This window comes from Podarcis bocagei, assembly GCF_964188305.1.
Source record: "Podarcis bocagei genome assembly, chromosome: 14".
NCBI lineage: Eukaryota > Metazoa > Chordata > Lepidosauria > Squamata > Lacertidae > Podarcis > Podarcis bocagei.
Window position 1 is genome coordinate 30,981,721 of NC_138139.1, and position 25,417 is coordinate 31,007,137.

The 25,417-nt window shown below is 50.9% G+C and overlaps 1 protein-coding gene across 2 annotated transcripts; it reads right to left on the minus strand.

Annotated features, from left to right (window-relative positions):
- Positions 1 to 1,651: 1,651 nt before the first annotated feature.
- Positions 1,652 to 25,088, minus strand: COG7 (component of oligomeric golgi complex 7). 2 transcript variants are annotated; one of them, XM_081170854.1, is made up of 18 exons: positions 24,969 to 25,088; positions 23,682 to 23,893; positions 21,364 to 21,512; positions 20,154 to 20,270; positions 19,244 to 19,412; positions 17,877 to 17,959; positions 16,005 to 16,127; positions 13,004 to 13,202; positions 11,513 to 11,640; positions 10,441 to 10,595; positions 9,544 to 9,660; positions 8,511 to 8,576; positions 8,086 to 8,269; positions 6,114 to 6,251; positions 5,806 to 5,889; positions 4,598 to 4,712; positions 2,516 to 2,659; positions 1,652 to 2,030 (listed from the first exon to the last, which is right to left on the minus strand). In XM_081170854.1, the coding sequence occupies exons 2-18, from the start codon at positions 23,845 to 23,847 to the stop codon at positions 1,864 to 1,866; spliced, it is 2,304 nt and encodes a 767-aa protein (XP_081026980.1). In that variant the 5' UTR covers positions 23,848 to 23,893; positions 24,969 to 25,088; the 3' UTR covers positions 1,652 to 1,863. The 2 variants fall into 2 exon arrangements, with proteins under 2 accessions (XP_081026980.1, XP_081026981.1); XM_081170855.1 differs by lacking the exon at positions 24,969 to 25,088 and adding an exon at positions 24,761 to 24,833.
- Positions 25,089 to 25,417: the final 329 nt, after the last annotated feature.

Genomic DNA, 25,417 nt, shown 5'->3' on the forward strand with positions numbered 1-25,417 from the left:
AAACTGTTGCTTTCTCTTCTTGCCGGTCCTTGTGAATTCAGAGGTTTTGCTGGTTGGAAGGTCACTTAGCCCTCATTAAGGATTTCCATTAGATCAGGCAAAAAGCTCCCATTGGTGAAGCACCTGCTTCTTGTAGTGATCAGCCAAATGCCCCAACCAGAAGTCCCAAAGCAAGAGATGAAGGCAAAAGCCTTCTCTCAATCTGCTGCCTCTCATGGGGAAGGGAGTATCAAGCCATTGTAACTGGTAGCTTTCGGCCATAGACAAGGATGGCCACCGAGTTGGGTATCTTTCATTGGAATAAAACAAATTCATGGAGTTGAGGGCTATCAGAACACCTACTAGTCGTAATGCCTACATATTGCTTTGTGGGTCGCAGGAATCATTGCCTCTGAATACCAGTGGCTGGAAAGCCCAGGTAGAGAGAGTGTCATGGGCCAGGAGTCAGCTTCACCTGCTGAACAGCAGCCTGAAGGGGGTGAAGGCAAAGTGACTCCACCTGCACCTGGTCAGTCTTCAAGGTCACAGAGCAGAAGGCACCAATGAAAACCAGCTGGCTCTGGGCTTCTTAAACAGAGCTCTCAGCAGCAGTCAGGTGCTGGAAACAACGCCTGTGGTTCCTAGCCCTACCTTGCTACTTCCTGCTCTCCATCTTGACCCTTGGCTCTGTGATCGTCTGGGTTCCCTGACCTTTGAACTGTCTGACTTCACATGTGAATTCTGCTCTCAGGCAAGTGTTCCTCATAGACTCCTAGTCCTTGCTTGCTCAGCAACAAGACTTTGATGGGGCTACGACAGAGAGTCCCTGTTGTGCTCAGGTCCAGCTTGGTGGCTTCTTCCCTTTGGGGCATCTGGCAGAAACAGGACTACGACAGGCCCTCTTTTTTACCTGAACTAGCTGAAGCCAGACTCTCCTGCTGTTCTCAGCCATCCTGGCTGCCCTATGTTCAGTTGAGGCAAGAACAAATTAGGACTTTTTAGAACTGATGACTGGATTTTCCCAGGAAGGAACAAGAGCATCACATCCAAATTCCAAGAAAGGAGCCTGGGCCTCTCACAAGCCAGGCAGCGTTAATCTCATTACAGCAACCCACAGAACTGGTTCCCTGGCCTAGCAGGCGCAGCACAGACAGGTCCCTTCAGGAGGAGCCTCTACCTGCTGCATGAGGACACCCTTGAACAAGAGGTGCTTGATGCCTGGCAAGTATCGTGCCCCATCATGCCAGAGCTGGCACAGATTAGCAGGCCTGTCCCTTCTGCAGCACAAGACAGGAGCAGTGCCCCAGCCATGCCCATTAAGAAATGCGATTATGGAGCAGGCGCTGCTTGAAGGGATTAGAGGGGACAGGCTGGGCATTTAAAGGGTGTTTAGAGGCTGTTCCCCACTTACCTGATTTTCTGGGGTGCCAGAACGTAACCCCTGCATAAGCTGGGAGTGATCTGAAGTTGCAATCAGAACAGCAGCTGGGTGCTGGCTGAGGAGCCTTGCCCCTTCACCCTCCCACCCACTTGGTCTGATTCCAGCAACCATTCTCCCATATCTGATCAGCATGGTGATGGGTGCCTCCACCCCAATTACAGGTGACAGCACTGTTTGCATACGCCCAAGGTCTCCCCAATCTCCAAAGAAGCTTCCTTGGGGAACAGCTGCCTCTTTTAAGAAATTTATTGAGCGACTTACAGATTAACCCTCTCCCTCGCAAGTGCCCACATCTCTTCTGTGCTTCGACAGCGTTCCTCCACCTGGGAAGGAGTCCGTCCGTCCTGCTCCAAGGAGTTCTGAGTCTCCACACACCTCAGATGTTTCCGCATCCAAGTGCCAGCCTAGGATTCTGAACTTTGTGCTAGGAGCAATCAAGGAATTTAGTAGTCCAGGCCCCTCATGGCTGCGATGCTGGTGGCCAAGCGACGGGGAAAGCTTTTGGCCGTCTGCTTGTAGTCCTCAGGCTTGGTCTTCAGGAGAGCCACCATGTTCTGCAGAGCCTTGGAAGGCTGGAGGCCCAAAGCATCCATCACGTTGGCCAGATAATCTGCAAAGCCAAATGCTGGTCAGAGGGAAAAGAAAGCGGATAGGCAGCCCCCTCCCCACCCAACAGACAGGCGTGAGATCTGTCAGGACCAGACCTCAGCCTGATTCAAAACCCTGATTTGTCCAAAGCAGCTGACAGCTGCACCCAGAGAAAGGGATGAGTCCCAACAAGGTAGCGGCCAAAATCCTTATCCTGGTGGAGATTCCCAGGGGATCTTCACTGACAGGCAGTGTTGTATAGTGGTTAGAGTGTTGGGCTAGGAACTGGAAGGCCAGGGTTCAAATCCCTGCTCAGCTATGAAACTGTCTGGGTGACTTTGGGCCAGTCAGTGTCTCTCAGCCTGACCTAAGAGAACCATGTATTCCACCTTGGAAGAATGGGATGGGATGTAAATAATGAAATAGAGGTTGAAAGGACAACCTCCTGGGTCCTAGCCAGAGAGAAAGCACCAGCTCCCTTCTGCGAAGAGAGGCAACCGCCCTTACCGATATCCGTGGCCAGCTGCTTGGTGGAGTGTGGGGTGAGCTCAGGGATCTGGAGAATGACCTCGCAGTATGTCTGCATCGTGGCTCTGGCGAGGGAGCCCAGCCAGTAGTCGGCCATGTTGTCCAACTCAGGGAGGTCATCACCTGGGGGCAACAGGGTGGGGGGAGAAAGAAGCATGTCAATTGGAAGTCACCAGAACTGAGTTCTGGCACCTCTCAGGTAGGCGCCATTGCCATTCTAAGAGAACAAGGGAGGTGTTCATGGTGAGTGAAGTGTTCTATGGCCTAAAGGAGAGTGGCAGCCCTAGTCTCTAAGGAGAACACCAGCTGTCCCCAGCACCAGTTCCGGAGCCCCTGCACTATCCTGCCTAGGAAGATTTGCAGCAGGGCCACCTCGGACTAGGGCTCTGCAGCTGGTCCTGTGAGGGGAAGGGGTCATAGCTCAGGGGAAGAGCACCCATGCTTTGCACAAAGAAAGTCCCAGGTCCCAACCCCAATGGCATCTCCAAGTGGGGCTAAGAATGTCCCCTCTCCGAAGGAAACCCTGGATAACTGCTGCTCATGCAGATGACCTGATCTAGAAAGACCAACAGCATGATGGTTCCTCAGTTCCGGCATTTGCTCAGCTGAAGGCAATGTAAGGAAGAGGTAGAGGAGGAGAGAAACCCACTCCTGGCCTGCTGGGGCACCACCGAGCAGGCTGCCAGCTTTCAATCCACACACCCCATACCACAAGCAACCTGCAGGTTTTTAACTTTTGCCCAACCCTTCTTTCATCTCTCGCTCTTTCCAAAGGTTAGCAGAGTATGGCTCTGGAGAAGACCTCCAGCGGGAGGGAGGAAGACAAATCACTAAGAACAAGTTACAGACAGAGTCCACAAAGGCAATGCTTGGCATCCAGAAGGACCTGGACAGGATTTTGGAATCCAAACAGCAGCCTAAATTATAACCAGAAGTCTAGTGCCAGGGCAGACTGCCTTACACTGAGTCAGAAAATTGGCCCATCTAGCTCAGTATTGTCGACACTGATTGGCAGCAATGGCTCACCGGGGTATCAGGCAAGGGACATTCCCTGGGACCAGGGTGGTTTTGCATGCAAATCTGATGTTCTGCCACTGAGTTACTACAGCCTTCCCCAAAAGGGAAGATCCTGGGGCACCAGCAGCCCATTTGGCTTCAGGGAACATCTCAGGGAATGCTTCCAACCCTTCACACCAATAAGCCAGACCACAGTCCTCCCAGACAGATCTGGTCCACGGCGACTGCATGCCCTGAGACACACAGACAGCTGCCTTTGTACAAGGGGCTGAGCGCCAAGAGGGAATTAGAACATGGTGACCTGGGCCACGGCCAACACTCCCCCCTTCCCAGCCCATGGGTAACAAAGGCAAGATTAGTCATGCTCTGCTAATGTTTCCCCGGCAGAGACTCCTGGGCTGAGCTGTGCGGTGGGTGCCCCACTCCCTTCTCATCATCCCAGCACCCAATGCACAAGAAGAAGTGAGGGGTGAAGAGGGGACCCTTAAGGCAAGGATATCTCCCAAAGGAAGGCAATCCTGATCCTGGCCAGGGTGAGGGTTAGGATGGCCCAGCTCCAGGCACAGCTGTCCAGCTCCATACTAGAATAAGCCTGGAGAAGAGGAGAACTGAGAGGTGATGGGACAGCCACCTTCAAATATCCAAAGGGAATATCTGCAGGGAAGATGAAGCCAGCTTGTTTTCTGCGACGGCTTCAAATGGCAAAGAAGGGTATTCCTACTAAACGTTAGGAAGAACTTGTTACAAAGGAACGGATGACCTCAGAAAGTGGCAGGACCTCCTTTTGTTGGAGGTTTTTTAACAGAGGTTAGGATTCTTGAGCTGCAATTCCTGTCTTGCAGGGGGCTGCCTGGATGGCCTTTGGGTTCCCTTCCAAGAAGTTCTATGTATCTATCCCAGCCTGGCCTGCCTTGGGAGCAACACAGTCGACAACAGGATTCGTGGAGAGGTAATCCTGGACCATTCAAGCAAAGGAAAGAGCAGCACAGGCAGCTGTGGGAAATCCCGAGAGCAGATCCCTTTCAAAACTTCGCCTTCCCCCACCTTGCTCTGGAGGAAAGGGCAGCTTCCCAGCATGCAATGCCAGCTCCAGAGCTGAGTCTTCCTGGGTCACAAACGGTTCCAGGTGGAGAGGCAGAGACATGATGTACTGGCCAATCTAGGAAGAAACAGAGGGCGCTCCATCGTCACACAGTCATTTATTTAAGAAGTTTACATACCGCTCTTTCTCAAAAAGGCTGGTTTATAACATAACAGCATAACAAACAACACAAAGTACATACACACCATAATATCCGTAAAGTACACACAAAAATTAAGAACACCTGCAAAATGCAAGTCTAAGAACCGAAGACTAAGTAATTATCTGCACATTTCAGGTACAACTCTAAAGCACGATACATATTTAACAACAGCTGTAGTTGATTTTTTTAAAAGTATTTCTGAATCAGGCAGGGGGGGGGCATCCAGGACTCAAGTGCAACAGCAGCACTCTGCACGCCCGCAACTCCCAGCAATGGGTTACACAGAGGCATCTTGCCTCTGATGCTAAATGTAGCAATAACAGAAAATGAGCTGCTGGATCAGGCCAATTGCCCATCTAGTCTAGCCTCCTGGGCCAAACAGATGCTTGTGGAAAACCCACATGCAGGATTCAAGCCCAAGAGCACTCTCTCTGCTTCTGTGGTTTCCAGGAAATGGTTTTCAGAAGCACTGCTGCCTCTGACTGTGGAGACAGAGCACAGCCATTGTGTCTAGCAGCCATCAATAGCCTTCTCCTCCTGCATGAATTTGTCTAATCCTCTTTTAAAGTTGGTGGCCATCACTGCCTCCTGTGGGAGGGAGTTCCATAGTTCAACTATGTGCTGTGTGAAAAAGGACTTTCTTTTGTCTGTCCTGAATCTTCCAACATTCACTAGATATCCATAGATCTCTAGTGTTAAGAGAGAGAAAAGCTTTTCTCTATGCCATACATGATTTTATAAACTTCCATCCCGTTGCCTCTTACTCGCCTTTCCTCCAAACTAAATGCCCCAGACGCTGCAGTCTTTCTTCATGGGGGAATGGCCCCATCATCCCCTTGATCATTTTGGTTGTGCTTTCCCTGAGCCTTCTCCAACTCTACAGTATTCTTTCCAAGGTGACACAACCAGCATTAGGGCAGGTCTTGTGTTGTCCTGCCTGCCTGCCTGCCTGTCTCCCATGCGCGCGCGCGCACACACACACACACACACACACACACATGATCTTACGTTGCTGATGTATTCCAGGGGCGTGAGGCTGAAGTTGGGCAGCTCATCTGTCAGCATCTCCCCAGTGCCACTGGTGCTCCAGCTCTGGCGGGCAGCAAAGCAGAGAAAAAGGCAGCTGAAGCCACGCAGGTACCAAGAGCGGCACCGGCACGATGGCTGGAGAGGGAGCCCACTGAGCAGGGAGGTTCTCCCTGAGATGCAGCAACATTCTTGGAAACATTGCCCCACCCCCTCCTCATCGCACGAATCCCCACCCACCCTAAACCTAGAGGAACCCATTGTAGTTTCCCTCGCAAGGTGCTGCTCACCTCCATCTTGGAAACCAACAAGAGCTGCTGCTTGATGCGAAGGAAGACGGAGTCGAAGGCCAGCTGGTGGGCCTGCTGGTTGAGGCGCATGAGGGCCGAGCGCGAGGCTGACAGCAGGTTGTGGCTGGTCCCTTTCTCCTAGGGTGGGGAGTCAGGGAGTCAAGGCCGGAGGACACAGGACACACTCAACCCTACCAACGCCACCATTTATTTATTTTTTGTGAGTCTTGTGCACCCTGAGGACCAGGGACCACTGGCCCATCTAACAGTACTGTCAACACAGCAGCTCTCTGGGGTTTCAGGAAACTCACCCCCCCAAAAAACCCCTACCTGGAGATGCCAGTGACCAGGGTCCTTCTACAAGAAAAGCAGGTCCTTTAGGCACTGAGCTACAGTGGTCCTTCCTTGAGCCAACACTGAACATCTGCTTTGCCTACAGAGCCTGAGCTCTGGAGCCCATCATACAATGAAGCCTCTTCAGGAGGATTCTTGGTTCTCAGGCTTGCAGGGAGGGGTGGAGGGGGCTTGTTTGGGCAAAGGACAAGATGGCGCCCTCCCCTAAGGCACATACTGAAGCCAATTGGACTGACAGTTAAATTGGACTCCAATATGAGAGATAGTGTCTTCCACTGCACCTGAGGGCGGCTGGCTAGCATGGGTGGTACTGGGAAGGTGGCATGGCGCCTGGACACTCACCCCACCTCCACATCTGCCGCTTGAGGTGGCTGCCTCACTCTGTCCCATCACAGGGCCGGCCCTGACCCATCCCCTCCTTCCTGACACTATGGAGAGCTGCTGAGAGCCAAGCAGGAGAAGCTTGGCCAGGTGTGACTTGCTCAAAAGGTCCCACGCTGTGTGGCTTAAGGCAGCCTCTTTTGCAGCTGCACTGAGAAGGGCCCTTTTGGGGGCCACCTGATGCTCCCTCCGTCATCAGTTCATGCAACCATGCTGGCTTCTCTCCATGTCCCGCGGGAAGAGTGCCCTGCCCTTTCCAAAGAAACAACTGAACAGCAAAAGAGAGGTCAACTGGGGCCAGCGAGGGCACGGCAGTCCCAGAAAGCAGAGCCGGCACACGGGGCTCTCGACACCCAGCAGGCACGTGGCGGGGCAAGTGACCTCAGCAGGGGCGTGCCCTGAGCGGCAAGAGATCCCAAACCCCCGTGAGAAAATAAGCAAGGGGGCAGGAGCGCCGCAAAGAGGCCCCCGGAAAAGCAAACAGGCTGCTGCAGGGAAGGAGCTGTAACCAGAGCTGCTTGCATCCCCTCCCCTGGGACAAGTTGGGAATAGGCAGAGACCAAGGGCAGCCTGGGAAAGCACCGGCAGGAAAGGAAGCCTCAAGGGTTCAGGGCTGCAGGCGCACCATGTATTTAAAGCACATCCTCCCCTTCCAAAAACAGAACCCTTGGGAGCTGTAGCTTGCTCCTCACAGAAGAAGAGCCCTGCTAGGTCAGGTCAATGACCCGGCTAGCCCAGCCTCCTGTTCTCATAGCGGCCAGCCAAATGCCTGTGGGAAACCTGCAAGCAGGACCCAAACACAAGAGCACACACTCCTCCTGTGATCTTCGGCAACTAGTATTCAGAAGCATTGCTGCCTCCAACTGTGGAGACAGGGCATAGCCATCCTGGCTAGTAGCCATTGATAGCCCTCTCCTCCATGAATGTGTCCCATCCTCTTTTAAAGCCGCCTGGGTCACTGCCATCACTGCTTCCTGTGGCAGCGAGTTCCACAGTTTAACTCACAGAAGTACGGTTCCCTAAAAAAGCGCCCTGAAAGCTACAGTTCCCAGGATTCTTTTTTGGGGGGTGGGGAATGTGCTTCAAATGGTGTGTGCACACTCCCTGATTTCAGACGGCACATTCTCTCTCTGCATCTCCCCATCCACTTCAAGTGTGGGGGACAGCTCAAAGCCAGGAGGAGCCCAGTCTGCCCCCTAAGTACAGAGCTCTGCCAGCAGCCAGCCGGAAGCCCCACCTTGAGCGTGTAGAGGGTCTCCAGCAGGGCAGCATACTCAGCAGGGCTCTCTTGCTGCAGGTAGTTGTGCTCCTGCCAGGGGTTCTTGAGGGGGCTCTGCTTCTCTGTGCTGGGGTCTTGGAGGCCGCTCAGGCTGCAGGGACTGTAGGAGTCCGAGAGGTACTTCCCTGCGGCGGACAGGATCCTGCAAACGGCAGGAGAGAAATGGAGCTGAAGCCCGTCCATGGGGTAAGATCCTTCCGCCTCCCCAAGCCAAACAGCACCACCCCCAACAGGTCAAGGCCCACCCAGAAGACCTCCAGATCTTACATCCTGCATGGAATCTGCTGCACTCTAAGCATGACAGACAACCAACAGCTGTCACAATGAGACTGGCACCCCTGCTCCCCCTGAAGCCCACCCAAACTTTGCACAGAAGACATCACCTGTTTGCCAGCTGCTGCTCAAAGTCTCCACACTGGCGCAAGAGCTCCCCACAAGTGGCAATGATCCTGGGGGAGAGGAAAAGCACCTATGACATCACAGCATTCGTAAGCCGCCACCAGGCCCAATGGCAGGAGAGAGCAGACATTGTCAGAGCATCGGGTTGGCCACTGTGAGAACAGGATGCTGGGCCAGGTGGGCCAGGCGATTCCCATCATGCAAACATCAGAAGACCCTGCATGGCCCATCTGTATCCTGTTAGCAAAGTGGCCAAAAGAGTGGGCACACTGTTTCCTTCTCATGCTGTATCCGAGAGCAGAGGGAGAACCTAGCCATTGTGGCCGGCAGCAGCTGCTTATATCTGTATCTCCCACTAACCTTTTAAAAGCCATTTCAATTCGGTGGCTGTCATTTGTCTGTACACAACTAGAAGCAGCTTGTTGGGGTATGAGTCGGTGGGGGAGTAGAGTTGCCTCCAAGAATCAATGGATGTATTTTTGATTAAGTTCTGCCCAGCTACGGGGCTTGGACACGTGGCTTGGGCACGATGCAGGCCCTGTGGTAAGTGCCGGCCCCCGCGGTGTGGCGACCAGTACCAGCAGCATTTCGTTACGTTGTTGACTGAATTAAAAAGTTTCGTGAGCCCAATTTATTATTTTTATTATTTTTTTGTCATTTTGCCACCCTACCCCTTCAGTGATGACACCAGGGGCTGCCTGCACCCCCCTTCCTCCACCACTGCACAAATGCCTTCTGCAATGCACCTGGCTCTCTCCATGTGGCGTGTGCTGGGGTGGTCTGAACCATTCAGGTTATTAGGGTGGAACTGGGGTTAGTGGGTTGGTACTACAGAGGAGGGGGGGCTCAGCGTTATGTTTAAATCTGCTCCCAGCTTGCGTGAAACCACAGCTACAGGTACACCATACATTTAAAATATGTTCTCCTCCCGCCCTGCAAGAATCCTGGAAACTGTAGTTTACCCATACCAGAGCTACAGTTCCCAGCACCCTTCATGAACTGCTACCCCACTCTCACCGGATTGCGTTCTGGAAAGCGGTCCAGTCTTCTTGGAAGAGTGAATCAGAAGGGATGTCCTCCAACTGACACTTCTTCCTGATTGACTGGAGGGCGTTGCTGAAGTCAGAGGTGTATCTGCAGAAAGACCCAGAAGGTCATGATGCACTGAATACCGTGCCAGTTTATGATCTTTGATGGCAGGGTCACATTACTGGTACGTTTCTAATTCTTCATGTGTTTTTAATACTTGCATATACGTTGCTTTGAGAAGACAACTAAGAAATCGACATCACCACCACACAGGGTGAGAGCTGAGCACCAACCCTCCAGGCAGGGCAGCCATCACAAGAGAGGGCAGCAAGAAGCCACATCCCCCAACCCAAATAACCAGGCTTGCATCTTCTCTGTGCTAAAACTCTCCCACCCCTCCAAAAAGCAAAACTCTGTGGCTTTCATATATTGCCCAGTGTGACACATTGGATTGCATCCAGCTAAGTTCTGCCCTGAGTGGAGCTCAGTTAGCCACGTCTAACAAGTTCAAAGGGTCTACTCTTAAGCATGAGCAGTGCTGGAATACAACCCACTGTTTAGGAGGCATCTCTTATTCTCCTTGTCACAGGAAGCAGCCAGGAACTATGTTGGGAGGGGATTTGAACAATCAAACCCCCAGCAACCCTGTGGTTTTGGGGAATCTGAATCCTTTGCTCACAACCACATTTGGGAATGCATGGGTGGACTGGCACTCACTTCCAGAGAATGACAAAATCCAGCTGCCTTTGCCAATGGCAGGGAAAGCTTCAAATGTCCATGGAAGGAAGGAAGGAAGGAAGGAAGGAAGGAAGGAAGGAAGGAAGGAAGGAAGGAAGGAAGGAAGGAAATAACAGCTGACTTGGTAACCAGCTCCCTGGGACTCACTTGCTGAAAAGGGCTCGCAGGGCCTTGAGGAGGCCTCCTACCCCCAAGCCGTCCGTCAGCTTGAGGCAATTGTCCACAGCCTCCAAGGCCAACCGGAAGAGCTTGTTCACGGAGTGGCTGAGCTCCTGCACGCAGTCGATGACCTCCCCGTGCTCCTGCACAACCACAGGACATAAGTCATACCAAGAGAAAGAGGGGGGGTACATCCCACTTCGTACAGTGGTGCCTCGCAAGACGAAATTAATTCGTTCTGCGAGTTTGTTCGTCTTGCGAGTTTGTTCGTCTTGCGAAGCACGGTCAAGTCGCAACTGCACCTCTCAAGTGGTTTTAAGAAAAAGGAAACAAACTTGCAAGACGTTTTTGTCTTGCGAAGCAAGCCCATAGGGAAATTCGTCTTGCGAAGCAACTCAAAAAACGAAAAACTCTTTCGTCTTGCGCGTTTTTCGTCTACCAAGGCATTTGTCTTGTGAGGTACCACTGTACTGAAGAGACAGGAAATCAAAGCAAATGTTTCCAGTCAGACCCAGAAGCCTCCATCATTCCTCAACGCATCCAGCAAAAATGAAAAAACCCTCAGCATTTAAAAAGAGCTAGAGGGGAAAAGATTCATCTCTGCCATCACTCACCTGGCAGGATAGGTAGGACTGGACCTAAGTAGCCTGGCAGGTGTTTTCACAAGATAAACACCCTCCAAAGGCAGCAGAGCACCTCAGCAGTGCAAATACCCCCGAGGAAAAGTTCAGGGAGTAAAAAGAGCCAGAGGCTTCAGCCGCCAGTGCAAGGGGTGACTCAGAAGCCCTGGCCTACAGGAATGGTGGTTGAGTTTCAATGACTCTTGGCACTGCACTTTTTGTTGTTGTTAGAAAAGTGGGATACACACACACACACACACACACACACACACACCTCTCACAGACAGGAGGGTCAGCCAATGTGGTGCCCTCCACAGGGTGCTGGACCGCCAGCCATCATCCCTGCCCCCTGGCCATGCTGATTGCTGGGGCTGGGAGCTCAAAGCTCCTGGAGGGTCCCTCGGGGTCAGCAGGCAGGCAGGCAGGCAGGGCTCCCTTACCAAGGGGACAGCGCTCAACTGGATGAGGAGGTTCTCTTCCTCCAGGGCTCCATACTGCAACTGGAAGAGCTTGTAGGGACCATAGACAGCTTCCACCAGCTCTGTCACCTTCACCATGTTGCATTCCCCTAAAAGCTCAAGGAAAGAGCATCACAGCACTTGTCCCCAATGCTTTTCCTCCCAAAAGGTCCCAGGACAGGTCCTTAAAAAACTCCACCCTTTAATCCACTATAGGCATTTTCACACACTCCCTGCCCCCTCCCCCCGTTAGACCCCAGAAGAGGCCCCCTCCCTCCATTCCCCAGCTCTTTCTGGGTCCTACACTGGCTCCCACTGCATGCCTTGCTGAAGCTCCCCACTCTTCCCCCCCCCCCCAGTTTTCATCGACTCCTTTGTCCTGGGGAGGGGTGGGTTAGGTTGCTCTGGCACCTTCCTGGCACAGCCCAGTGTACCCCAATTTTTCCCTCTCCTGAAAAGGCCTACACAAGCAGGACAGGCAGAAGGACACTGTCCTGGCACAGAAGGAAACTGCATTGTTCACAGCACACATTTTATTTTATGATGGCGATGTGATGTCAGCTGCCTTGTGGGGCCCTAAAATGCTGCAAATCAAACAAACTGAACACCCAGCTTGGGAAGGATGCCCCGAGGTGAGAGGGAAATAAAAGGCATCCACATGCTCTTGGCGCTGTGTTTTCAGCCTTCCTTGACTAGAAGTCTTCAGTGAGTTCCTCACAGACACCAAGACAGGCTGCTGCTGCTGCTGCTGCTGCCAGCCAGAGCTGGGATGATGCAGATGCAGCATCTAAGCCTGAGAGGGAGAAAGGCCTGGCCTGCCCACTGCCAGCATGTGGCTCCCAGAAGATTGCCCAGGACAGACTGAGTACCTTGGGCTGAAGGAGGTTCCTCACCCCAGACCCAAGAGCAAGTGAACCCAGGCTGGCAGCTCAAGAGGTGGTTCAAAGGCTGCCTCCCCCCTCCCACAATGCGGCTGGGTGGGAACAAAGCAGCCGCCTGTTCCAGGAGGGTGCTGGGATGCTACGAGAGTTTGTGGAAAGCAACAAGTGCGAAGATGTATTTACTCAAGGTAGTATCAGAACTGTTCGGCTTCAGCAAACACTTTAAGAACTGTGTCAACACCGCTCAAGTTAGTTAAACAAAGTTTGGTACAAATGTTATGTAACCGATAAATGGCATCAATGCAATGCTAACAAATTGCATTCCGGTAAGAATATGTATAAATATATCCCGTGCACAGAAAGGAAAAAAAGGAAGGGGGGACGAGAACAAAGATGTTATAAGAAAGAAAGAAAAACTTTCCACTTCCCCACTCTGTATCACTTTACTTCTTTATAATTTGAATTCTTTCTTTAATATTAAAAAATTTAAACAAAATAAAAAAGGAGGGGGGGAAAGCAATGTACTTAGAGGACTTGACAAGGAATGGATCAGGACAACACGCAAGCAGGCATGGCTCAAGAGAGCACTTACTCAAAACGGGCGACATGGCGACCTCCAGGCCACGAGCGAAGTAGACCGTGGCATCGTACAGCCCCAGGAGGCGGCTCAGCCTGCTTTCAGGGCCAGCGCGCTCCATGGCGGTGCTGAGGCAGACAGGAATGGAGGGGACCAGGGCGCTGAGCACCTGGATCAGCAAGACAACCACGACTTGGTGGGGGTTCTTGAAAACCTGTAGGAGGAAGGGGAGGCAGGGGATGAGACCGGAGGCTGCAGTCAGTGGAGCTGTCTGTGAATGAACACTGGAAGCTTCCTTACGACAGTCAGACCAGTGGTCCATCGGGCTCAGTGTTGTCTGCACAGACTGGCAGCAGCAGCTCGCCAGGATTTCAGGCAGGGGCCTCTCTTTCACAGCTCTACCAGGAGATGCCATTGGGGGTTGAACCTGGCACCTGAACCTGCAAAGAAGAGGCCTTGAATGACACCCCCTATGGCTGGAGGCATCCCGCAGGCTGACCCATGTGGGTGAAAACTTGCCTGTTTCAAAAAGCTAGAAAAGGAAACCCACCCTGGAGGGTCCGTCAACTACAAGGAGATGCCGAACTAGAACTGGTCTCAAAGGCTGGCAGACTCACCAGGCGCTGTTAAAAGATGGGAGGGTGCTAATGGCAGCTGTGACACACAATCAGTTCCCCAACCATCAGCCTCTCTCTGGACAATCATTTTATAGATTCCTGCACTCCATGTGGAGCACACAAGCACAACACTTTCCACAGCCAAAGGGATGAAATATTATCCTACATATTTGCACATCTGGCCAGTTCAGAAGCGACTTGGGATCCATAGCAGCATCTTCTCGCTCACTCTCACTCACAAACACACACACAAGATTTTCTCTTTCTCTCTCCCAGAGCTACAATTCCCAGAGTTCCCTGGGAAGAGGGGTCGACCATTAACCACACTGGGAACTGTAGGTCCGGGAGGGGGAAAGGGGCCTCCTAACAACTTTCGGCTACCTTACCAAACTACAGCTCCCAGAGTTCTTTGGGGAAGCTACAGCTGTTTCAAGTAGTCAAATTGTGCTTCAGCTGTATGATGCCGACACAGCCCATGATTATCACAACCCGGAGAGGGGTGGGGTAGGTTGAGAACTCCCTCTGGGCTCCTTGCTATAAAGAGGCCTCCAACATACAAGAGATATACATCAGCTTTCTCCTTCATGGGTGATAGGTCAGCTCCAGTGGCCTAATCTGATGAAGTTGGCAGCAGCCTTCTGAAACTCCAGCCACAATAAACTAGCTGAGCCTCCAAGATATCGCAAGGACCCTTGGTATTATGCTACAGGTGCTGCTGCTGCAAATGGTTCCCTTCAGGGACTGCACCTGCCTTGTTGCTACAGGCACAAGCCTCCCACAGTATGGGCATTTATTCTCCCCAGAGATAAGAATAGCCCAGTGGCTGGACCAGGCCAATGGCCCATATCTAGTCCTGCATTTATTCATTCAGCCATTCGTTTATTTATTTATTTCGTAAAATGTATATGCCGGGTGATTGTTAAAAAAATAATAATAATCTCAAAGTGGTTTACAAAAAGGATAAAACGATTAAATCATCAATTAAGATAAAAAGCAAAAATAAAAGCAGATGAACTTTCTAAAACACCCAAGTAGACTCGTCTAAACAAGAATGTTTTTAGCAGGCACCAAAAATATTGCAGTGAAAGCTCCTGCCTGATGTCAATAGGCAAGGCGTTCCAAAGTTGTAGGTGCAGTCATACTAAAAGATTGAGTTCTTACAAATGAGGAACAGGTATAATGTGGCATCTGTAACAGGGCCAGTTCCACCAATCAAAGTGGGGCAGAGCTCATGGTTTGTTTAAAAAAGCTATGGTTTAAACAAAGCATCACATGGAAACCAATGTGTGCAACCTGTGAGAAATATGGAGGTACGGGGGCTCCAGAGGAACAATCTGAAGCATGGCGAGAGGTCACTGCAGCCTCCTATTCTCCCTAATTTATACTCTGCTTCTCAGCCAGCTTTAGCTCCCAGGGAAGCTGACAACTACAATTAAGTGCTAGCAGCACTTAAATACAAATGAGAGCCAGAGTGGTGCAGTGGTTAGAGTGTCGGACTGGGACCTAGGAGACCAGGGTTCAAATCCCACCACTTGGCCATGAAGCTCACTGGGCAAACTTGGGCCAGTCACTGCCTCTCAGCCTAACCTACCTCACAGGGTTGTTGTCAGGATAAAATGGGGTGAGGGAGATCTATGTACACCACTTTGAGCTCCTTGGGAGGAAAAGAAGGGATATAAATACCATAAATAAATTAGTGCCCCCTCCCCTGCCCCCACTCAATTTAAGACATATGCAGAACTGCCCACACTGTGTAATTCATCTGGTCCTGTTTGTCATAGAGAAGGATGAGGAGCAAAACGCCAGTCAGAATCCCCTACTGAGCAACCTTCCTCAGAGACTCCTTTTAGCATTGCAAGGCTCCGCAGCCACAAGCGTCAGAAACCTGCATTTTAAAAATATATATCTGAGTGAACATACACACAGAGGATGCCACCAGGATGCCAGCATCCACTTCACATGCCAAAATCCCATACCTGCCCAATGCAATTACAGAAACACAGGAAAAACACCAGCGGAATCTTTTTGTAGAACCGGGCTCAAAACCGATGGCTGCAACAGCCCATTTGCATTCAAGGCCTCCTTCGTTATCAAGATGAAAATGCTAAAAAAATTGCAAGGGAACTCTCCTTTGAACTAAAATCCAGCCAAGCTACACGAGCTGGTTGGGAAAACCCTGGAGGGAATATGCCAGGCCATAAACGAAGTGCGCATTTTGCAACTGCTCAGCTGAGCGACTCGGCTACATTTCAAAGAGATGGAGGAGATAGAGCAGCTTCAGAAGCAGCTGCACTCCAGGACCAGACCTACCCCCAACTCCTGCCACCTTGGTTTGTGGCCAACTCTTCCACCTCCCTGCCTGGCCCAGCCCCCTCTGCCAGTCAGCCCCATGGCCATACCTGCGTGGCCCACTGCAGCTGAGAGTGCCACGTCCCCAGCAACCCATCGTAGAGCTCCGTCAGCTGCCGGTCCAAGGGGAGGGGAGACTGGCACAGATCCTGCCACACGGCCACCAGCTGCACCTGAGGGTGAGGATACACGTCAGGGTCGCATTTGCACAAGAGATTGCTTCTATGGCGCCTCTGCTTGGTGATGTGTAATAAGTGGTACCATGTGGAGTCAATAATTGTGCTTTGTTCTTCCAGAATGACATGGAGAACAAGAGTGGCCCTAGAAAACAGCAGCTTTTTATGATTCTATAACCTGCACCCCCAAGAGCAGCGGACTGACTTCAAGATTGCCTTTGAGCAAAACAGACGTTATGGTTAAGAGTGTAAGGACTGGGAGACCAGGGTTTGAATCCCCAACCGGCTGTGAAGCTCACTGAGTGATCTTGATCTGGTCACTGTTTCTCAGCCTGACCTACTTCACAGGGTTGGTGTGGGGATTAAATGGGGAGGAGGAGAAGTATGTATGCCCCCTTGAACTCCTTGGACGAAAGGCTGGATGGAAATGTAATAAACACAAAGTAAACGAAGCTCATCCTTCCATCTGATGAGCTGTGGGCAGCAGGATGCCAGACATGGATCAGAATTCAAGCCTCGGCTCAATTTACAGGGTGGCCTTGGGTCTAAGCTGCTTAGCAGGGCTGTTGTGTGGACCGAATGAGACAGAGCCACACACCAGCCAGAGGGTGCTTAAGTGGAAATCCAATAAAACAGCAACTGCTTCAGGAACCACCATTCAAATAAAGAAGCTTGAGGCTAGCATTGTGCACATGGCCCCCCAAAAGCTTGGAGACCAAGAAGCATTCCTGGAGCCAGCTGCCACTCTGGGCAAATCACACATATCCAAGCACAAAACGATGTAAGAAGAGGCCCTGGCTCCCTTGTCCATTTAATTAAAACTGGTATGTTACTGGGAACCAGGGTTGAAACCAACACTACTCAGTCCAGCCCCAGCCCGGCTGCTGAACTGGCTGTGTCCCAGGGAAGGGCAGCCCAGAAAGAGGATTATTTGCCACCCTGCCACCCAGAATGTATGCCTTCCCACTGCCAAGAGAGTTGCATAACTCTCACCCAGTGGTTTATGGGAATCTGGCGTCACAAAGGAAGGGGCAGGAAAGGCTCTTGGAAGGCACACAAGCGGGGAGGGGGGCAGAGCGGGGGGAGGGGGAGAGGAGGGCAAATGAGTGCCACCCTTGCCTGCCCCCTGGTGTTTCTCCACACTGTTGCTTGTGCAGTTTTAGCACTAAAAACGGAAGGGCAGGAAAGAGCACCTGGGAAAAAGAGGCGCAAAGAGGCAACGGGAATTTGGGCAAGCCAGGATTGCCACAGGGGACTGGCACCATCCTGATTTTCCCTTACCACAAGGAAACAGGATTTTGTGTGTCATGGGCAGTAGCAGAGCAGAGAACCAGCAGAGCTGACCTATGGGGGTCCAATCCAACAGGACTTGTGGGTGGATGCCATGTGAATTAGCAAGAGGTGCCATGACGCTGTACAAGACATTAGTCAGAGTAGACCCACAAAAATTAGGGTGCATTAACTTCAGGGTGTCTGAGTAGATCTTAGCTGGATACAACCGTCAGCAACCAAAATGCCATAAGTGGGCCTGGGCGCCGATGGTACAGGAGAAACACCCCCAGCCACCACCGTCACCACCCCATTTTGTGATCCGCCATCTCCCCAAGGCTGGCCAAGCAACAGGGCAGGCGGTGCTCAGGTCTGCAAGAGCAAAGGAAGGGCCAACCTTCCTCATTCCACCCAGAGGAAGGCAGTGGGGGTTCGATCCACAGCAACTTGTGTGTTTCAGTGGGGGGAAGGGAGTACCTTGTGGCACTTGTAGTAGTAAGCCAACAGCTGTGGCATCCGGTCGATTTCAGTGAAGACTTTGACGAAAAGGCGGGCCTGATCTAATAAAAGGCAAAAGAGCTTCGGTCAAGCCAGTTTTGGGTGGCAGGTGGGGAGAGAGAGAGAGAGATGTCAGCCTCTTGCCCAAGCAGAGCTCAGATCAAGCGGGAAGCACAGAATCCTTTGCCTAATCCTCTTTTAAAGTCCAAGTTGTTGGCAGCAGCAGCAGCAGCAACTCTTTTCATTTCCTAAAGTCCCCCCAAAACTTGCAGGTGCAAATTAGAGCAGATCCTCGCTTCACAAATGCTGTCCGTAGACAACCCAGCCCCACTCCCCTCCCTCCCACACATATGTGGGTTTGTATATTGGGGGTGGGCAAGTGGACAGGTAACCTCTGGGCCAAACATAAAAGCAGGAAATGCTGTGCTGGATCAGGAGGGAAAGAAGCTCAACCTTTCTCTCACAGGGCCAGGCAAAAGCCTCATGTTTAGTACAAGGGTGCCCCCTCCTGGTGGCTCCCTAAAAGAGCTCCAAGTGATCCAGTTGCGATTGGAGAGTTTGCCAAGGATCCGCAATGGATTACTACAGTTCTTTAATTTATAGCCTGCCCCCATCTAGGATACTCAGGGGAAATTAGCCGTTTAAAACAAGAACTTGAGTCTAAAGGATTTCTCCCAGGAAAGAAACAATTTAAAAGATCAAACCTGAACATCCGTCACGACCCACTAACAAGCCACCTGCTACACAATTCCTGGGGCAGCTTTGTGGCACAAGGAGCATCTCTACTCCAGCCATACTCCTTGGCCAGAGGACAGCATGACATGTGGCATAGCAGTGCAGGGTGGTCCATCTTTTCATATCAAGTGGGCTCCAAGATTACTTTGACACACAACCCCCAGGGCCCCACACTGCCTTGTCGCATGGGATGGGGGAGCGAGGTCAAAATCTGACACCTCCAACCCAGCCCTCCCATTGCCTTCCCAAAGCCAGCTAAGCATGGTGCTGGATTTTCAGAAGGAGGCACAAGGCTCTGGCTGGGTCCTGGAGCCCTTCCGCCTCCTTCCCAAAGCTGGGGAAAGAAATAACTAGGCTTTGGGAAGAAGCCCAGTTAGACCACTCTCCTAGTATCAGACTAGGACCTGGGAGACCAGGGTTCGAATCTCCACTCAGCCATGAATTTCACTGGGTGATCTTGGGCTGATCATTGCCTCTCAGCCTATCCTACTTCACAGGGTTGTTGTAGGGATTACATGAGGACGGGGAGAGCCATGTACACCACCTTGAGCTCCTTGGAGGAAGAAAGGGGGTATATAAATGAATAATAGGACCAAAGGCCACAGACTCACCAACAGACTGAGCATTGAAGGCAGCCACGATCTGGGGGCTGGCCAGGGCCTCCAGCCGGTTTTTGAGTGCTTCCAGATGCACACACTTTTCCGAATAGTCCGGTGTGTCCACCAGGACTGCCAGGCTGCTTTGCATGCTGGTCAGCTTGGCTGAAATCACAGACACGTCCTGGACCCAGAAAAGAACACCACCACTTGGTCATCAGAATTGCCCAGCAAGCACATGTTTTGCACATCCCACCCACATCCACAAGGCACACTTCTGTTCCCCTTTGCTCAGGGCAGGGGGGAGGTGGAACCCCAAAAATAGATGGTGTCCATTTAAAAAGAAATAACCTTGCACAGTTCCAGCCTGAGAAGAAGCCAAAGAGGATAACCAGCCAGCAGCAGAAACAGAATTGGAGCAGAGTTCCAAACTCAACAAACCATGAGATTCTTCTGCCATGTCAGCATCTTACACAAGTCAGTAGCAGAGAAGCAGAAAAAGTGTACAGGCTGCAGAGACAACCCAGACAAACGCCCAGCAGTCTCCTTCAATGGCTTAAAAAAACCAAACTGTTCCCCAGGCAGCAACTCAAAGATCTCTCTTGCTCTCTAGCTGACCTGTGCCTGGTTGAAGGCTATCAACCCCAACGGCTCTTCTTTGACTCTAGTCTGAGGCCGCGATACCAGTTGCTGGAAGCCACAGGACAGGAGCCCAAATCCTGCTTGCTGCTTGCTGGTTTCACACAGGCATCTGGCTGGCCACTGTAAGAAAAGGATGCTGGACTAGATGGGCCATTGGCCTGATCCAGCTGCATCTGGGGCTGAGGGGAGCTGTAGTCCAAAACATCTGTACTGCAAGAGGTTGGCAAAGGCTGACATCTAGAGGTGAGATGCACTTTGCAGTCATGTGAGAATAGACACATACCTGTGTTTTAAACGTCTCCTCGATGTCAGCACTGAGGGTGCTCCACTTGTCTGCCTCCTGAAGAGAGTCGGCGGCCAGCTGCATCCTGGATTTCACATGATCCAGTTTGACCAAAACCTGGAAAAGAGGCAGAAAGAGCCACAAAAGATGACAGAGAAACCTGCCTTGGGTCGCATCTTAATTTTGCAAGTGTCGGTTGGTTTTTGTGTTTTTCATTTTAATGATAAAGACACTCCCTGTGAGTTACACATTTCTCTGGGGCTGTTTCTAAATAACTAATGAATGTTGAAAACATATCCAACTAGGAATGGAGAAATTTGGCTGCATAACAAAGCACAACTCTGGGATTTGGGGGGTGGGGTGTTCCATCTACCATTAAAGAATATAAGGAGAGCCCCACTGGGAAAGACGAGGGGGTGGGAAGCAACCTGTATAGGTCAGCATCCTGTTCCCCAGAGTGAGACTACCAGACATCCTTAAGAAGCCCTCAAGCAGGACACTAGAGGCAAAGAGCCCTCTCCTATTGTTGTCTCCCAATGTCTGCTCCTCAGAGGCATGGCTGCCACTGAACCCGAGGCAGCTTGAGGGCTTTTTAAAGGGGTTAGCAAATTCACTGAGGAGCAAAAGGCTATCAATGGCTACTAGCCACAATGGCTTTGATTTTACCTCCACTGTTGGCGACAGTAAATGCTTCTGAATGTCAGCTGCTGCAAACAGCACGCAGGGAGAATGCTGTTGCATTTATGTCATGCTTGTGAGTTGCTTCCCTTCGGGACATCTGGTTGGCCACTGCGAGGGCAGAATGCTGGACTAGATGGGCCCCTTCAGAGAGGCTCCTCTGCTCTTCTTATCTTTTCAGTGCTTTGCAATACTGTACTGTACGTACCAACATGGCAGCCAGAACAAGCAACTGCCACGAGCAGAGCAGAGGTGCAAGTTCGGGAGTTGAACTGGCCTGCCCTGTGGCTTCAGGCAAGTGTGGGGAAACATCTGTGGCCCTCCTGATGTTCTTCGACTCCAGCTCCCACCAGCCCCAGCCAGCTTAGCCGATGGTCAGGGCTGATGATGGGAGTCGAAGAGCAACAATAGCCGGAGGGCTGCTGGTTCCCCACGCCAGGCTGACCCCTTCCATGCTTGCACCTCTTGCAGCCAGCCTGCAGCTACTCCAGGAAAAGGACAGCCCGCCTGGCCATGCCAGAGGATCAAGTACCTGCATCGACTGGGCTGTATCCTGCTCCAGCTTCTTAATATCTTCCCTCACCAGGACCATTTGCTCCTTCAGGAAGGTTGCCTCCTGCTTCAAGGCCTCCATCTCCCGGAGAACTCTGGGCATGCTCTGGAGTGCCTGGTGACTTGTCTCTGCAGAAAGGGAAAGGCAACCGTCAATGATTCAGTGGCTTGGTGTAAAAAAGGAGAAGAGATTCCTTATTGAGAGTCTAGAAGCAGGGCAAAAAAAGAGGAATTATATCCCCAGAGGACGGGGTGTGGGGGAGAGAAGAGGAATCACCAAGTGGGGAAAGCAGGGGTGGGGACACTGCAATTCAACACAGCACTGAAGGCTAGAAATACAAGGATATGAACAGCAACTTTAAATTCTGAGGCATTCTGACTTCTCAGATCCCCCATTTCTGAGCATGCAGAACAACCTTGCAGGCTCACTTCTGACCTGTTCATCGGCTTTCTGGAATAACATGTCTCTTCCAGCTAAACTGGCACGCCACACTTCTCTCACCCACTGCTGTTATAGTCAGCATCTTCAACACAACCAGTTAGAGAACATTGTGTCTTTCCATGACATCACAGAAGCTCAGCCATTGGCTGGGAAGGCTTCTGCACTCTCACCAAGTCACTTAAAGAAGCACACTATGTCACATTGCAGACCAGTCTTCCCTAACCTAGTTCTCAAGCTGTTTTGCACTGTAACTCCCATTATTTAGCACAGCTGTGTGATGCTGGGGGGCTGATAGGTGAACAGCTGTGCTGGACTGGGCCAATGAGAACTTTAGCCTCCAAAAGCTAGAAGGCACCAGGATGGGTTGGCTGGCTCATTATTTGCGAGTCACAACATCTGCTTCTACTGTGGCTGCTATGCAGGATGTCACTGTAAAAACTTCTCAAAGACTCAGCTCATTCTACTCTCCAACAAAAAGACTTTGCATTTTAAAACTTTAAAGTCAACCAAGCTGCTTTCCTCTTCTGCAGTGTGAGTGGCCTCAGTGTGAAGCTTCAAAGAATCCCTCAGCTTTTTTCTCTCCTTTTTTCATCCATTTTCCACCTCATCTAAAAACACACAGCAAACTGAAAAATTGCTACCTTTGAGTATTGCAATAGGGGTCAACGGTCACAAAACCAGGCTCCAGTAAATCCACTTGCCAAGTTAATTATGGAATCAGGGAGATAGAAATAAAAGAGCATGTAAAAGGATAAAAAAGGAAGATGGAACGCCTCTCTCCTTTCCTTTGATAAGCTTTCTACTTCTGACCAGCAATTTAAATGGTAAAACATCTTTGCAAGATAGTTTGTACTTCAAATTAAACCTAAAGGCTGCATTTCAGCACATCCTTTGTGGAAGAAATGCTCAACGTGTTTTGTAAGTTGAACTCATGCACATTTAATCAAAAGCAAGCTCTGAGTTCAGTGGAGCTTATAGGATTTCAGGCTAAGCAGCAGAGTGTGGTTGGGAACAATTGTAAGCTAGGTGGGGGTCTATAGTTAGAATACAGCAGATCTTTCTCCCATCTACCCCCTCCCCCCATTTTAAATAGGGACATTTAAGCCATTATTTTATTCCCACAGAAGTGTTAAAACTCTAACATGAATTTTGGGTTTTCTCACAAGAGCAAAGCAGTATCTGTTTGTAATAGTTTGATTAGATCATGTATTGTAGAGGACATAAATCACCAAAGAGGAGTTTACATGCCAAAAATTTGGTCCTTTCATGAAGAAAACCCTAATGTAGATTTTCAAATCCCAAAGACAGAGACATCTAGTGATCCAAGTTGGAAAACACATTTGAGAAGCAGATTCCAGCCTATGAAAGCTTGTGTCACCAAAAAAGAATACTCTTTATTAAGGTGCCACAGAACTGCTAAAGAAAATAGCCATTTTTCCTACATTCTTTTGCAATAAAATTTCTTAAAATAAGCATCTCACTGGCCAGCTTCCACATTCTGTGGCTGCACCAGAAATGGCAATGTAAAAGTGTTTTATTATTATTATTATTTTAACTAACTTGTTTAAACAAGTTAAACAATTGCACTGGGATGGGACAGTCTTTAAATTTTGAAAAGGTGAAAAACTTGTCAACAGCTATAGAACAAATTTCAGATTAAAGGTTTCTTTTTAAGTCAACCTATGTAAAGTCTGTTGCATAATTTAATCAGTCAACATCCATGCTGACAAAATCATACAATATTGCTGTGCTGTCAAGGTGAGATTGGACTTCACAGCTGGCTTGCAGAAACTAACGTTTAGCTCCTAAGTTCCTGCCCTGAAACCCTAAGTTGCACCTCCTTAAGTTGCCATTACCTTCCACGGCATTGTTGACCTCTTGGATAAAGAGCTGCAATTTCATCACCACCGTGTTTGCGTGGGCATCCAGCTTCCCCGGGGCCTCCTGTTGGACTGCTCGGAAGACCCCGTTCACCCAGGCCTTCACCTCAAAATCATCAGCCAGGAACTTGGAGAAATCCATGCTGTCTTCCACACTCTCCCCTTGCGTGGGAGCAAATCAGCAGTGCCTGGAAGGATACAAGATGGACAGGTGTGAACAAGGACAGGGTTGCAGCAGCTCAGTGGCAGAGCACCTGCCTGACATGCAGAAGTTCCCAGTTTCAATCCCCACTGGTGGCATCTCCAGGAACAGCTGAGAAAAGTCTCCTGCCAGAAGCCCTGGAGAGCAGATGCTGCCGATCAGGGTAGACTAGGAGGTTGGCTGACTTTCACAGGTCACAGGTATGAATAGGTAATCAATTCAGAGTTCTGGCAAGAGTAGCCTCTCTGTCAGCTAGCAGTCAGAGTGGACTGGAAGGACACAGGGAGACAGAGGGAGAGCTTGGTGCAGTGGTTAGAGTGTTGGACTATAACTAGTTGGGCTGTGAAGCTCACTGGATGACCTCAAGCTAACGGTCACCTCTCAGCCAAACCTGGCTCACAGGGTTGTTGTGAGCAGAAAAGGGGGAAGAAAAACATGTATGCTGCTGTCAAACGTCTTGGGAGGAAGGGTCGGGATACAAATGAAATACAGAAGTATGCCATAGTGGTTAGAGACTTAGACTAGGACCTGGGAAACCAGGGTTTGCATCTCCCCTCGGCCACAAAGCTCACTGGGTGATCTTGGGCTAGTCACTGCCTCTGAGCCTAGCCTACCTCACAGGGTTGTTGTGGGGGCAGAGGTAGGCCACCTTGAGCTCCTTGGAGAAAAAGGTAGGATAGAAATGCAATGAAATAAAGATGTGAGATGAGGAGGAGAGGGCAAGACCATGCCACTGCCGTCCTTATACAGTATTACATTTATACAGAGAGAATATTTCCTAATCCACACTTATCTATACAGAGAGAAAGGGGTGGATGTCAGTGACAGTGAAGGGAGAAAAGACGTAACTTACTCCTGAAGGAGATAAAGAAAAGAGGGTGCTGCTACTGCCCCACCCCGCGCCCCTATGTGCCCCTCACCCCGACTTCCTCATCAGGAAATGAGGCGTTCAGAACAAATTTCCTTTCTTCCCCCCCCCCTTGCCCGCCCCAGTTCTCTGCCTCTAGGGCTTGGCCCTGAGGGATAGACTGCCACTGTCCATGGCAGATCCACGGTCTCACCTACCCGCCCGGAGCCCACCTGCGCGCACGCGCACAGCCCCGTCTATCTCCGTCACTCTTCAGCCCAGTGGGCCGCCATCTTGACAACGGGCCTGGGTTGGCTGAAGCTCCGCCCCCGCCGGCTTCACGCCGGGCCCCGCCCTTCCATCCCGTGGATTGGCTCCGCTCCTGCCGTCGTGGCTCCGCTGAGAGAGACCCCGCCTACACGCTGCGTGCTGCTTGTCTGGCGCCGGGGCGGAGACACCTCGAGGGGGTTCTGCTGTATTTTCCGTAAGGGGCAGGCAGGCAGAGAGCCAACAAGCGCGGTCTTTTCCTGGCTGAGTTTCTGCCCCTGATAGGCTAGGCAGCACAGGCACACGTTGGCTGGCAAAATAATAACGGGCAAATAATAACGGGCTGTATGCATTGCTAGCCCTATTTTGGGTAGATCCATTGAAATGAATGATCAT

Excerpts from the sequence above, each read along its gene's own strand:
- COG7 (XM_081170854.1), bottom strand. The coding sequence starts at position 23,847 with ATGGATTTCTCCAAGTTCCTGGCTGATGATTTTGAGGTGAAGGCCTGG. Across the intron at positions 9,661-10,440 it reads CTGCGAGCCCTTTTCAGCAA|ATACACCTCTGACTTCAGCA; the intron begins GTGAGTCCCAGG and ends GTCTTTCTGCAG. Across the intron at positions 6,252-8,085 it reads AGACCCTCTACACGCTCAAG|GAGAAAGGGACCAGCCACAA; the intron begins GTGGGGCTTCCG and ends TCCCCACCCTAG.